At 35.4% G+C, this 14,540-nt stretch overlaps 2 protein-coding genes and 1 pseudogene across 3 annotated transcripts; all 3 read left to right on the forward strand.

The window, feature by feature from the left end:
* Positions 1 to 120: 120 nt before the first annotated feature.
* LOC145606012 (tropinone reductase homolog At1g07440-like) lies at positions 121 to 2,660 on the forward strand. Its single transcript, XM_081662073.1, has 5 exons — positions 121 to 305; positions 764 to 971; positions 1,290 to 1,506; positions 1,665 to 1,771; positions 2,322 to 2,660. The coding sequence occupies exons 1-5, from the start codon at positions 214 to 216 to the stop codon at positions 2,508 to 2,510; spliced, it is 813 nt and encodes a 270-aa protein (XP_081518199.1). The 5' UTR covers positions 121 to 213; the 3' UTR covers positions 2,511 to 2,660.
* A 1,733-nt stretch (positions 2,661 to 4,393) lies between these two features.
* On the forward strand, positions 4,394 to 6,607 carry LOC145604580 (tropinone reductase homolog At2g29290-like; annotated as a pseudogene). The gene is made up of 5 exons (XR_014104943.1): positions 4,394 to 4,493; positions 4,830 to 5,041; positions 5,638 to 5,852; positions 6,025 to 6,131; positions 6,289 to 6,607. The product of XR_014104943.1 is annotated as a tropinone reductase homolog At2g29290-like (transcript).
* Positions 6,564 to 8,359, forward strand: LOC145604579 (tropinone reductase homolog At5g06060-like). The gene is made up of 5 exons (XM_081660466.1): positions 6,564 to 6,775; positions 7,049 to 7,256; positions 7,361 to 7,577; positions 7,675 to 7,778; positions 7,900 to 8,359. Exons 1-5 carry the CDS (start codon positions 6,693 to 6,695, stop codon positions 8,086 to 8,088), a joined length of 801 nt encoding a protein of 266 aa, XP_081516592.1. The 5' UTR covers positions 6,564 to 6,692; the 3' UTR covers positions 8,089 to 8,359.
* Positions 8,360 to 14,540: the final 6,181 nt, after the last annotated feature.

The raw sequence follows: 14,540 nt of genomic DNA on the forward strand, positions 1-14,540 counted from the left end.
GAGCACACACCTTTTCTAGAAAATTGCTAGTCCACAAAACACATTTATTTGTATCATTCGTTGTTTTTTGTTTGTCCCATTGAGAACATCAGTTTCAGGAGACTGAGACCACTTCACTACTAATATTAGTCTATAAATGATAGTTTTAAGTAAATTTTCAAATAGAAAAAAAATACCAATCTATTAGTGCATAGACTTCTATAAAGAAAGAAAATGGAAGCAAAGGCAAATAGTAGTGGAAATAACAAACGATGGTCACTTCAAGGGATGAATGCTCTTGTCACCGGTGGTACCAAAGGCATTGGGTATACTATACCATTTACAACTCTTTTGTGTCTTTTATTTTTTTTTATTTTTTTTTTAGATACGTTAAACATTTATATATAATAATTGCAATTGATTGAACAAGTCAAGTTTTTGTGTTTGCTAATTACTTAATTTATTGGTTCATTTGGATTTTAAAATATGCACATAAATGATTGATTACAAATTAGGTCATCACAATTTAATTCTTCAATTACTTTATTAACAAAACTAGCTGAACAACAGTATATTATTAGTATGTCTAATTCACAAATATTTTATTAAGTTTTGGTCCATAAAAATGTTAAAATCATTGTACAAATTGAAGTTCTACGGTTTTTTTTTTATTAATATTTTCTTAGTTTTACTACATTTATTTTTCATGAAATTTATTTGTTCAATGGAATTTTTTATTCTTTTGTCTAATATTATGATACAATTATTATTGAGTTATAAACAGGCATGCAATTGTAGAGGAACTTGCTGAACTAGGAGCAAGTGTTTATACATGCGCTCGCAATGAAGAAGAGCTTAATGCTTGTTTGGTTGATTGGAAGAATAAAGGTTTTCAAGTGAGTGGCTCAATCTGTGATGTTTCTTCTCAACCTCAAAGAGAGAAGCTTATGGAGACTATCAATACCATCTTTGGTGGAAAATTGGACATACTTGTAAGTTCGAGTTCAAAAATTTTCATATATAGATGGTCATTTAATAATATTATAAGATATGCGAGAATCATGAAGTGGAGATAGATGGAGGGACGGGCCTCCATCTCCCCCAGGAGTCACCTGAGTTCGATCCTTTAATTTTTCTGTATCCAAGTTCAATAAACTCTATATACATATATATGGTTATCTGATCTTTAAGATAAGTATAGAAGAGTCGCCTTTGTCAATTTATTCATTTGTATTTCATAATAATAACAGATCGAGAATCAATATAACTTTACTCTTGGAAATCAAGCTACCTTAGTTGTTGAATTTCAGGTAAACAATGCTGGTGGCTGTAGAATGAAAGAAACAATTGATTACACAAGAGAGGATTTTTCATATGTAATGGCCCTTAACTTTGATTCAGCATACCATCTTTCTCAACTTGCTTATCCTATGTTTAAGGCCTCAGGTGGAGGCAACATTATATTCCTTTCATCAATTGCTAGTTTCTTTGGCATTAATGTTGGCTCCGCTTATGGAGCTGCAAAAGGTACACTCTAACGGAACAATATCTTAATTTTGTCCTACTTTCCGAGCTTTAATAAAATTTATATGAATTATATATCTTTTTTACTGAAAAATGTTTAAAAGAAAATTTTAGAGTAATGAATTATTATGATTTTTTTTAAAAAGTTTTTTATTGTGTAGGGGCATTAAACCAACTAGCCAAAAATTTGGCATGTGAATGGGCCAAAGACAATATTAGGGTGAATTCTGTTGCTCCTGGGTACATTAAGACACCTTTGGCTGATGTGGTAATATTCTTTACGACTTTACTCGTACTTAATTATCAATTTAATTGATCATATACTTTACAAATCACCCCTTTACAATGTTATATTCCCTACATCCCTAATTATATAATTAGCCATATGTATGCTTGTAATTCATTTTTACAAAATACTTGTGTAGTCAACATACATAGAATCGTGATATAAGTTATAAAAATTCTAAGCTTAATTAACGGTACATTATCATCTATTAAAATGTAAGAAAATTCAAAATTTAACGTACTATGTAATCATAAAATTGACAAACTTTTGATCCGTCTTAATAATTAATTAGGTCTCTTTATCATTTTTCTAACGTTCCAAAACAATATATGCTGCTATGTTACTTCGACACCTTATTGTATCTCAGGTGTTGCATGCCGGATAGATCTTCTATCACTTCACCAAACGTGACCCTGTAGTTGCCTTCTATTAGATCATCGTGTCGGATAAGACACCCAAATTCGAGTCCAAGCAACATAGATACTTCAATCCGTACTTTTCATTCTACTAATCATACTCTTTATATTGACAGTTACTGAGTAAAAAGGAGAATTTGGAGGATATCAAGTCACGAACAGCTCTTGGACGTGAAGGAAAGCCTCAGGAAGTGTCAGGACTAGTGGCTTTCCTTTGCATGCCAGCATCTTCCTACATTACTGGCCAAACTATATTTGTTGATGGTGGAATTACTGTCAATGGTTTTCTACCAATCGTAAACTAGGATAATTAACAACTCGTGTTTTATTATTCTCTCTGTTCCTTTTCATTTGTTGCGTGTATTGTTTTGGTTTCGTTTTATATGCGTAATGATTGAACTTTATAATCGATTTAATTATATCATAAATTTTGGACACATTTATCCTTTCTATAATCTTTGATGTTCCAACTTTATCCCTATTAATTAGTGCACACTAATAATATATGCATGAAAGTGAAGAATAGCTTAAGTGGTTATTCCCTCCCGATTCCAGGAGATCTTGACCTCTTGGGACCAATTCTCACCCCCGCTCTTATGGCTCTCTAAACACCAAAAAAAAAAAAAAAAAAAAAAAAAAAAAAAAAAAAAAATAATGATCTATGCATGAAAAAAAATTCGAAGTAGGAGAGATAGGTATGAGGCTATGAGTGGGGCCGGCACGATTGTTCAATCTCACCATATGGTCCATATCAATTGGAAAGCCAACCATGTAGCAATGTACTTGATAGACCCTTTATTTTGTAGATATAAAATATTTTTAACTTTTTTTTTTTTTTTTTTTTTTTTATATAAGTTTAGATTATAATGTTGAAAGAAGGCTGTTATATAAACTTTGTTTACCTTTCCTATTTCTGTACAAAAAAACAATGATAAAAAAAAGTAACAAACGGACTTATCAATGGTAGATTGTGACAAAATAAAAAGTCACTCCCTACATTTCGAATTAATGGTCACCATTTTTTTAGTTTATCTTAAATTGGTTGCAACATTATTACTGTTCAATTATGATAATGTTATTGTCGTCTCTACTTCTCCTACGGTTGCTCGATTGGCATCCACTCTTACCAATTATTTTTTTTACCTTTTAATTTTTCATACGTGTCAAAAATATGTAGAGAGTATACCGAAATGATAATAGATTAATACGTATAGAGCAAACACCTCTGTAGAAAATTGTTATGTCCACGAGATTCGAAAAACAAAAAGACTTGCATGGACCTGGTTCACAATAATATTATTGTGGATCCGATGATTATACACACGCAACTAACATTATATTGAACATAGGACCTTTATCTTTAATATATTAACCTTATTTTTAACATAATAACTTTTATTAAAACTAGTTCAACGTTTAATAGTATTGTGAACTGAGAGTGAGGGATAGCTTAAGTGGTTAGAGCTTCTCTCCCGGTTCCAAGAGATCCTGGGATCGATTCTCATCATCGCCCTTGTGGATCTCTAAACACCAAAAAAAAAAAAAAAAAATTGTAAACTTGAAATACGACGCTATTACCCTAATTTTTTCAGTAAAATTAATTTCAATTCAGTAAAAATAATTTCAGTTCAGTAAAAATAAGTTCAGTTCAGTAAAATTCAGTTTTCTTAAAGAAGAATTATAATAGAAAATCAGTAAAAATAAATTCAATTCAATAAAAATAATTTAAGTTCAGTAAAAATAATTTCAGTTCAGTAAAATTAAGTTCAGTAAAAATAAGTTCAATTCAGTAAAAATAATTTCAGTTCAGCAAAATTAAGGTGAATCAAACAGGGCCTTAGGCCTATATATTACCAAAATGACTTTTATTTCAACATTGTGACCTCTTTCTATAATTATAGTGACCCTTTTTTTTTTTATTAATTAAACAACCATAGTTTCTCTAATGTTAGTGGTCCACAATAAATTAGTGTGAACCAGGTCCATTTAAAAATTTGTATTCGACAAAGAAGCAAGTACATATATACACTCTTAAAAGTCTTAATTATAGTAAGTCAGTAAGTAGGTGAAATTAAATTCTGTTTAAGGATAGGGCCGGGACACATAAATTCACCAATAATTGTCTACCTATACATGGTGGAAGCAATGAAATTTCAAAATTAGAATTTTAAAAAAATTCCATAAAGAAAGAAAATGGAAGGAAAGGCAAATAATAATAATGGAAATAACAAACGATGGTCACTTCAAGGGATGAATGCTCTTGTCACCGGTGGTACCAAAGGCATTGGGTATATTATTTACATTTCTCTCGTGCTTGTTAATTTTTAATAAAATTTTCTATTTTATTTTTGATACGTTGAACATGTATAATAATCGATCGATTAATATTTGTCTTTTAATTATTACTTAATTCATTGGCTCCTTAAGATTTTATAATTTAAATGATTGATTGAAATTATGTCACAAATAATTCTTGACCATAATTATCTATTAAGTTTTGTGCTACCTCAATATCAATTGATTCTTACAATCATAGTCTTGTTTTGCTAATATATAATTCGTAATTAGGAAATTGTGTATACGGAGTATTATTTAAAATAATAGATGATCAATTACGTACACAGATATGCAATCGTAGAGGAACTTGTGGTACTAGGAGTAAATGTTCATACGTGTGCTCGTAACAAAGATGATCTTGATGCTTGCTTGGTTGATTGGAAGACTAAAGGCTTTCAAGTTAGTGGATCGATTTGTGATGTTTCTTCTCGATCTCAAAGAGAGAAGCTTATGGAGACTATCAATACTATCTTCCATGGAAAATTGAACATACTTGTAAGTTCGAGTTCGGTAGTTTTCGTACATTATTATATATATAGAATCTATCGAAGAGTATTAGTTAAATATTGATTTACATAGTATAATTGAGTCAATTGTTTGTTGTTTTTGATGATGCAAAAGGGTATTTGTGCCTATCTAATTTGTTATACAAATGTTTTCTATCGCCCAATCTAATTTTCTAATTTAGACGTAGTGATAAAAGAAAACATGTGGTTGAGAAAGGTCATGAATTCAGTAATTTCTATATATGTTCATCTTTAATATACGAGTAACCATAGAAGAGTTTTCGTCACCAAACAAGGTTTGGTGTAGGTGATTAAGAATATATAATTACCTTATATCGAATAAGTTGTAACCTTAAGTTCACTACATCAAATCATCTTATAAGTAGGTACTTAATTGGGAGTAAGGATCCATTATTACTTGCTCTCCCCTAACTTCCAAGTGCGCGGACATAAAAACACTTGTGAGGATTGAGGTCTTTAAGGTCTTCATTCTTATTTTAAAAAGATAAAATAAAAGAGAACGTCTTCATCATCAATTATCAATTTATAATGTTTTGTTGGATCACGAAATAACTAGTTGATTTTCAAGTAAACAATGCAGGTGGTTGCATATTTAAAGAAACAACCAATTACAGAGGAGAGGATTTCTCACATGTAATGGCACTTTGCTTTGAATCAGCATATCATCTTTCTCAACTTGCTCATCCTATGTTAAAGGCCTCGGGGGAGGCAACATAGTATTCATTTCATCAATTGCTAGTATCTTTGGAATTAATGCGGGTTCCGTTTATGGAGCTGCAAAAGGTACATTCTAACGAAACAATATCCTTTGTCCATCTTTCTAAGTTTTGTTTATACGAAATACTCCGTATATCACTTTTTACAAAATAATGTTTATTAAAAATTGCTAGCACAAAAGTGTGACTGAAGATTTAAATATCTTTATTTTTATACCTTGTTTATAAAACTTTTGTAGGGGCAATGAATCAATTAGCCAAAAATTTGGCATGTGAATGGGCCAAAGACAACATTAGGGCTAATTCTGTTGCTCCTGGGTACATCAACACACCTTTGGCTCAAGGGGTAACGTCCGCCATTAAATCTTTTTAATTTACCATTATTATACTCCCTCAGTCCCTATATGAATGATGCATATATTATATTATAATGACTCGAAATATTAGAGACTGATAAGGTATAACCGTATAATAACTTTGTATGATTGAATTATATTTGACAGATTCTTAGTAATAAGGAGTGTATGGAGGTTATCAATTTCAGAACAGCACTAGGACGTGTAGGAGAGCCCCAGGAAGTGTCAAGTCTAGTGGCATTCCTTTGCATGCCAGCATCTTCTTACATAACTGGCCAAACTATATTTGTTGATGGTGGAGCCACTGTCAATGGTTTTCTACCAATTTCCTATATTTAGTCTGGAGTAAAATTTTAATTTAGACAAGGAAATAAGGTAGTGTGCAATATGGTCTTATCTATGATGGACCATATTGCACACTACCTACTGTACAATAAGCTTAATTTCAATAGTACGAAGTATTCAACTTCCTTAATTCAAGTTTTGTTATTAACAATCATATTCTATAATCAAGTTAAAGAATTAAAAAAAATAAAAAAATAAATAAATAAATGGAGGTAACTAGTGCAAATAACAAGCGATGGTCACTCCAAGGAAAGACCGCTCTTGTCACGGGTGGTACAAGAGGCATCGGGTATGTACCAAGCAGATATATAAACTCGAGCTATTTAATTTCCTTTATTTTTTCGTATTTCATTATCGTAAAATAATATATGCTGATTACATTTACATATTAACGGGTTGCATATTTGTAATACGAGTATTTACATATTAGTACCCTGGAGTTCAATTCAATTGTTTGATTATAATTTTAATTTGCATAAATGATCTGATCAAAAGTTATTACAGTATAATTTTTGTACTTAATTAAATAGAAAACTGAGTAATGAAATATATCTATATGTAGGCATGCTATTGTAGAGGAGCTTGTAGGACTAGGAGCAATTGTACATACATGTGCTAGGAATTCAGCTGATCTTGATGCTTGCTTGTTAGCTTGGAAGGCAAAGGGTTTGCCGGTAACCGGCTCAGTTTGTGATGTTTCTTCTCGACCCGAAAGAGTGAATCTAATGGAGACTGTAAACTCCAATTTTAATGGAAAATTGGACATACTCGTAAGCATGTGTACAACAAATAACTTATTACTCGGTAAAGTCTTAGGAGTGGTACTCGAGACTTATATATGCTTACACTAGTTACATATGACTTGTGGGTTCAGGTGAATAATGCTGGTAGTTGTAAGAGAACTGAAACTGTGGATACAACGCCAGAGTATTACACTAATACAATGGCGACGAATTTCGAGTCAGCTTACCATTTATCTCAACTTGCGTATCCACTGTTAACGGCCTCAGGACAAGGCAACATCGTGTTCATTTCATCCATGGCTAGTACCATGGCATTTGATATTGGATCTGTTTATGGGGCAGCAAAAGGTACAAAGCTTTTTAACTTTGTTACTCGACTTTTCAAGGATTATTATATTGTTCATTTATATATCAATTTCAGTTACATTTGTTCATCATTTTACAGGAGCAATTAACCAACTAGCAAAGAATTTGGCATGTGAATGGGCAAAAGACAATATCAGGGTTAATTCTGTTGCTCCTGGAGTGATTTGGTCTGCTTTGACTGAGGTACTATTTTCATTTCCGAAGTAACACAAAATTTAGGAAACGTGACAACTTTTTCTGAACATACGCATCATGTTAAGATACTCCGTACATTATAAACATATTTAGTTGTGGTAATTGGCAGGAACTTAGAAACCATAAGGAGTATTTGAAGGCATTCGAGTCTCGAATTGCTCTAGGACGTGTGGGTGAACCAGAGGAAATTTCATCAGTAGTCGCGTTTCTTTGTCTGCCTGCAGCTTCTTATATAACTGGACAGACTATAACGGCTGATGGTGGTTTTACTGTTAATGCCTTCATATCAATTCCGTAACAGAAAGAAGTTAGAATTTCTGTTTTATGGTTGGAAGGTTGTTTTCTTTGTCCTCGAGTTCTAATTCACCACAGCAGCAATGTTACTGTGAATAGACGAAATTCTATGCTTGAGTTGTACTTTTTACTGTAATAAAATACTTGTAGTCTGATAATTGTCATAAGCATTTGTATCTGTTTGTAATAATTATACTACATCTTGAAATACTTGATCACATACAATTGTACTTAACTCATTTGATCACAAATATTGTGATACTAGCCTGCAGCAAAGTTGCTAATCTTCGATTTAGTTTTATTAAGGCAGAGAAATTTATCATTATAGCTAGAGTTTATGACCTCCTTCAACTTGGATGGACAATTCTGTCACTTAATTTTCTCGATATACCTAATACAAGTATATGATACCGAGTATTATTTAATCTTAGAGTTGGCTGTATTTTTGGCCCTTAGAACCTGCAATAAGTTAAAGTCTGATGATAGATGTAGGCAGCTAATGCAGATGGTCACATGTCTGTCCTTATCACTGGTGGTACTAAAGACCAACTTCAAAGCAATGTGATTTATGTAGGCATGCTATTGTAGAGGAGCTAATTGGACTAGGAGAAACTGTGCATACGTATGCTCGAAATGAATTCTAACTTGATGCTTGATTGCTAGATTGGAGATTTGGAGGGCTAAAGGTATCCTTGTAGATTCATCCAATTAAGACCAATTAGAAAGAAGATTATAAGGAAAAGATTTATGCCAAACTTTGCTGCCAATAACCCAAGGATGTGCAAGCTAAGACAGTGAGCCACTTTATTTCCCTTTTTTGTAATTTAAGGCCTATCAAATGAATGAATGGACAAAAACGAATTTGCAAGCATAACAATGTCATCTAGCATGTAGTAAATGGAGAGAGCTGCAGCCTTGCTATTTGTTCTTAATAGCTGTTATGACAGTCTCATTATCGTTCTCAACCACCACATCAGTGCATCTCATTTCCAAAGCTAGCTTCATCCCTGTCAAGATAGCAGCAGCCTCGATCCCCACACTTTGGGTTCCACTCCCCTCTCTTCTTCGCGCTAGCACACCAGGCCACAACAAATTCCCAGCAGCATCCCTACAGCCGGAGCAGCCCACTGGATCACATGTAAGTGGACTTGCTAATTAACCCCTCCTTTCTTCTCAACATTCATCTCGAGCATCAATCTTTCTTGCATATTGAACAATCTCCTTTGGATCAGTCCAATCATTCTCAAAAACCCCACAGTTTCGCTCCCCAAATAGCCTAGAAAATCACCATCACCATCACCCATACCCATTTCCTATCTTCCTCGCTCAATGGCTTTATACACAGCATAACCACATCCAAATAAGGCTTCCAGCGTCCCTGTAACAGTCAACCAAACCCACTCTCTTCCTACCCTCCCTCAGACCTTAGACTATACTCTGCAGTATTGCAACTTGACAAGTGAGCAACGATGGAAATTCGGAAACTCTAGTGCTTATCAAACTGATGGCATGACTGAACAGATAAATGATGTTCATCAACCAGTCACACCAACATCAAAAGCAACTGGTCAGACCTTTTTTTTTTAAAGGCAAACATGCAAAAAATATTATTGCACCAAACCACTGCCAAATTACCAATATGTAGCTGAAAGTCAATAGAGATTCCATCTATGCCAACTCTAATAGGGTGCCATGAAAGAAGAGAACATATATATAGTACAAAATCATACGTTCAATTTCATAACAGGTCGCTTAACTCGATAAATTGATGTAACCGCCATCATTTCAAATAAAAAGGGAACTAACAGGCTCATACTTTTTTTTTTTTTTTGGGTTTTTCTCATTGGTAGCCATATACATTTGCACATTCTCATTGGTAGCAAAAGTTTTTCAGATATCTCATAAATAGCATAAAAATTATAATTTTTCTCTAATATAACATTATTTTTGTAATTTTAACAATAAAAAATCTTAAATGGCTTACTCATGGTTAATTACAAACCCTCACCATCAACTCTACCTTCACCATTTCACCACCCTCCTCCCTAGCTAAACCCCACAGTTTAATTTAAAACAATCAGCCACTGTCCCCCTCCCCCTGTTCCCCTAAAATATCTTGGTCATCGGTCCCTTTCACCCCCCCCCCCCCCCCCCCGAACCACCCAGCCAAGCACTTCCCGCCCAATCCTGAAACACCTTAGCTTGCCGCCATCCCTTTCACCTCGAACAACCTAGTCGCATCTCCCCTCAAAACCCTTAACCACCCTTTCTCCGCCTCCTTTTTGAAATCCTTTTATGTAGTACCCACTTTGTATTGAATTTAGGAATTTAATGGAATTGGGTCAAAAAATTACCGAGCCCACTTTGAATTAAATTGAATTGTAGTTGTTGACAATGCTATTGTGTCTGTTTAGACAATGTTTGTTCGGCGGTGAGGGCGAGTTTGGTAGGTGGGTGATGTGTGCTTAGTGCTGGATACAAGGGCAGTATGTGGGGGGCGAGGTGGGAGCTATACTGTTTGTGGTTGTTGAGTTGGATGGTGTCGGGTGAGCCAATGAGAGGCGAGTACGGTGTGGGTATATGCGTGTGTTTGCAGGAGTGTGTTGGTGGTTCGAGGGGAAAGGAAGGGGCGGCAAAGGAAGGGACATGAGGAGGTTAGGTGTTTAAGGGGAGGGTGATGATGGTGGTGCCAACGGTGGTGGTAAGGGTATTAGGTATAGTAGTGTGGTGGTGACTGGTGAGGATTTGTAATTAACCATGGTTAAGTTATTAAAGGTTAATTATGTTTAAATTACTAATAAAGCTATATTAGAGAATAATTGTAACTTCTATGCTATTTATGAGATTTCTAAAATAGTTTAGTTACCAATGAGAATTTGCAATTGTGTATAGCTACCAATGAGAAAAACCCTTTTTTTTTTTTGGAGATATCATCAATTTAATTCATGTATTTGATTTTATAATGTACGTAAATCTATTTTACGTAATTTGTTAATTCTTATATTATTTTAAGTAAATTATTTTTTATTTGATTTTATATATATCTGTCAAATAAATTAATATGAGCTAATGACCCCTTAACTTTACCCAAGTGTAAAGTATATATGTTGAAAAAATAAATTATATTTAATTGAAGTGGATTTATAAATAAATAAATTAAGTAAAGCTAATGACCCCTTACCTTTACCCAAAAATAGAGAGAGCGAAAAAAGAAGCCACTGATTATGAGAGCACTTTTTATTTAATTATTATTATTATATTAACTATTATTATTATTATTAAAAATAAATGTATTTTTCACCAACCACCCCACGCCATTGACTAGTTAATGGAACTCATCACCACCAAGCTCGTCTAAACCATAAGAACCCACCACTGCCACCAACTAGCCACCAGAATCCACCACCACCAACCTCGCCTAAACCTTGCGAACCCAACCCCATGTCGTCGACTAGCCACCGAAATTCAATTTGCACCCGATGAAGCTTATTGTCAATTGAGGAAAAATCAAAGACCCTAAAAATATAAAACAAATATTGAAAGGCTAACGAGGAAGCAACAGATCGAGGAAAGCGGAATGGAAAATGAAGAAATCCTAATTGAGAAATCGATTTGGGGAATTACAAAAAATAGCAAGATATTTGATGGATTCTAAAAATCGTCAGTGACGGTTAGCTGCCATTATTGAAGGGGTTTTTGGGTTACGGTGAGGGTAGGGTGGATCTGGGGGGATTTAGGCGAGTAGGGTACGGTGGTATGATCATCGAGGGTGGTGGTGGGTTCCGGGGGCTAATCGACAGCTAATCAGCGGCATATGGCTTTGTACTTTTTATTTATTTATCTTTTAATTTGCTAATTATTGTTTTTTTACAAGATTTTTTTTTTTGAAGACAAACACGGGGAATCAATTTATTAAATCAAGATCCGCCAAAGTTTGAACGCTTTGGGGAATAGAATCCGTACAAATGCATTCCATACTAGAACCCGTATCCCTTCTAGCAACTAAGTGAGCTATAGTATTCCCCGCCCGTCTAACATGAACACAATTAAAAGCAACAAACTCAGCACTCATTCTATAAATACTTTCATAGAAGTGAAAGATCGGAGCTGCACCCTCTTGCCTATCTCTAACTGCACGCACCACGTTCAAAGAGTCACCTTCAAGTATCACATTTGTGAAGCCGAGCCTACACGCGAGCTGGGTACCATAGCAGGCAGCCGCAGCTTCTGCCATCTCAGGAGGCCATCTGCAACGAGTTCTCTTCGTAGCAACCAGCAGAATCTTCCCCCATTCATCCCTTATAACCACGCCTAGGCACACACCACCATTGCTGGGGACATATGCATCAGTATTAACCTTAACAAAATGAGCTTGTGGCGTAACCCAACTAGCACAAGAGAAAGAAATAGGAGCACTTACACATCCCCCAACTCTGGCATTGTACAAACAGTAATCCTCGCACATTCTGACGAAACTTGCAGCAATCATCACACCATTGATCTCATCCGTGTCGCCAAATATAGCCTTAATTCTGCAGCACCACCCCGCCCAAGTAAGACATAAAAAGACCCGTAGCTGTGCTTTATCAAGCCTGCTCGACACCCAGCAAAACAAGTCTTGAAATGAGGACATTGGAGCATCATTTAATAACTCCAGAAACTCACTTTGCTGCCAGATACTCACAGCGTGCTTACAGTAAAATAATGCATGGATTATAGACTCACTAGCCTCATCACAGATGGAGCACCAACTTGAAGGTTGTATATGGCGAAAATGTAGCATTTCCATCACTCCTAGAGACCCTTTGCAGGCCCTCCACACAAAGTGTCGCAGCTTTAGAGGGGCATTCAAACTCCACACCTCCCGCCATAATTGATTTTCATTATCTCCATGAAGCAATTCCCATGACTGTATCTTGCCTAATCTGCCAAGCCAATAAGCTGATTTAACAGAGAAAAGACCAGATTTAGTGGGCCACCAGAACCTCCTGTCCTCCACCCAAGCAGACGGTAGAGGAGTATCAAGAACTCTCAAGCAGTCCTCCTCACAAAAGGTGGCAGCCACCTTCTCAGAATCCCAGCACATATTATCAAAATCAATTAATTCACTCACCCGCAAATCAATGTCACAATGCAATGGAGCAGCCGGGGTAGAAATTGAACCATCAATACCCATCCAATCCTCTTCCCAGACCTTAATTGAAGAGCCGTTTCCCACTCTCCATTTTAACCCCTCAAGGAGCAAAGATTTTGCCCCCCAAATACTCCTCCACGAATAGCTCGGATCAAATCCTCTAGAAGCACCACAAAAATCAGAATATTTAAAATATTTTGTCTTGAGAATTTTTTGCAGCATTGTGTTGTTGTTAACACATAACCTCCATCCTTGCTTCGCGAGAAGTGACAGATTAAAAATTTTAAGGTCTCTAAACCCCATTCCACCCTTTGCTTTAGGTAAACAAAGGTCTTCCCATCTATGCCAATGAATCCTCCTGTTCGAATTATCAGAACCCCACCAGAAACGGGCTAATTAGTTACAAGATTATTAATTAATTATTGTTACTTATTGTTTAATTAAGCTAATTAGTTACTAATTGTAAAAATATTGTCAAAGTAGAGAAACTTTTTTTTTTTTTTTTTTTTGAAGGAAAACGATAGAGCAATTTTATTAAGTGAAATCTAATCCCACCAAAGTCAAAACACTTTGGGGGAAAGAGTCAAGTCGTACATACTCCAAACAATCACCGGTATCTCCTCTAGCAACTAGGTGAGCAACCGTATTACAAGACCTCTTAACATGAGTAATAATACAACTATCAAACCAAGCTCTATCGTACCTAATCTCATCATAGATAATAAACAAAGGAGAAAGCCCTTTAAAGCTCGAATTCACCTGCTTAACGACATTAATCGCATCACATTCCACCCATATATTTTTAAAGCCTAACCTTCGTGCAAGTCTCAGAGCATACAATACCGCCATAGCTTCGATATACTCTGGCTGAGCACCCCACGCCTTCTTCGTGGCTGTGAAAACCAGTTTTCCACTCGTGTCACGCCCCACCATGCCAAGTCCAGCAGCACCACTACTCGGTACATAAGCATCCGAGTTAAATTTGACACAGCCCAGTGGGGGAGGGTGCCACACATCACTGCTCGTAACCCCTGCATTACCAATAGCTGTAGGAAAGACTCTTGATGCATACACATTATAATCCTGAACCAACTTACAAAAACCTGCAGCAAGCATAACAAAATTTGGCCTTTCTTCATCAAACACAAGTAAATTCCTACACCTCCACGCTGCCCACATGAGAACGGCCATCGAGCATACCACCTCTTTGCTATATTTATTTGTTAGCCACTCCCACCTAGATGCAAAAGAATCAGCAGGAGCATCAAACAAATTAGCTTGTAATTCACTCTTGTCCCATATATCCTTAGCCGCCTCACACT

This window comes from Chenopodium album, chromosome 22 (genome assembly GCF_948465745.1).
Source record: "Chenopodium album chromosome 22, dcCheAlbu1.1, whole genome shotgun sequence".
Taxonomy (NCBI): domain Eukaryota; kingdom Viridiplantae; phylum Streptophyta; class Magnoliopsida; order Caryophyllales; family Amaranthaceae; genus Chenopodium; species Chenopodium album.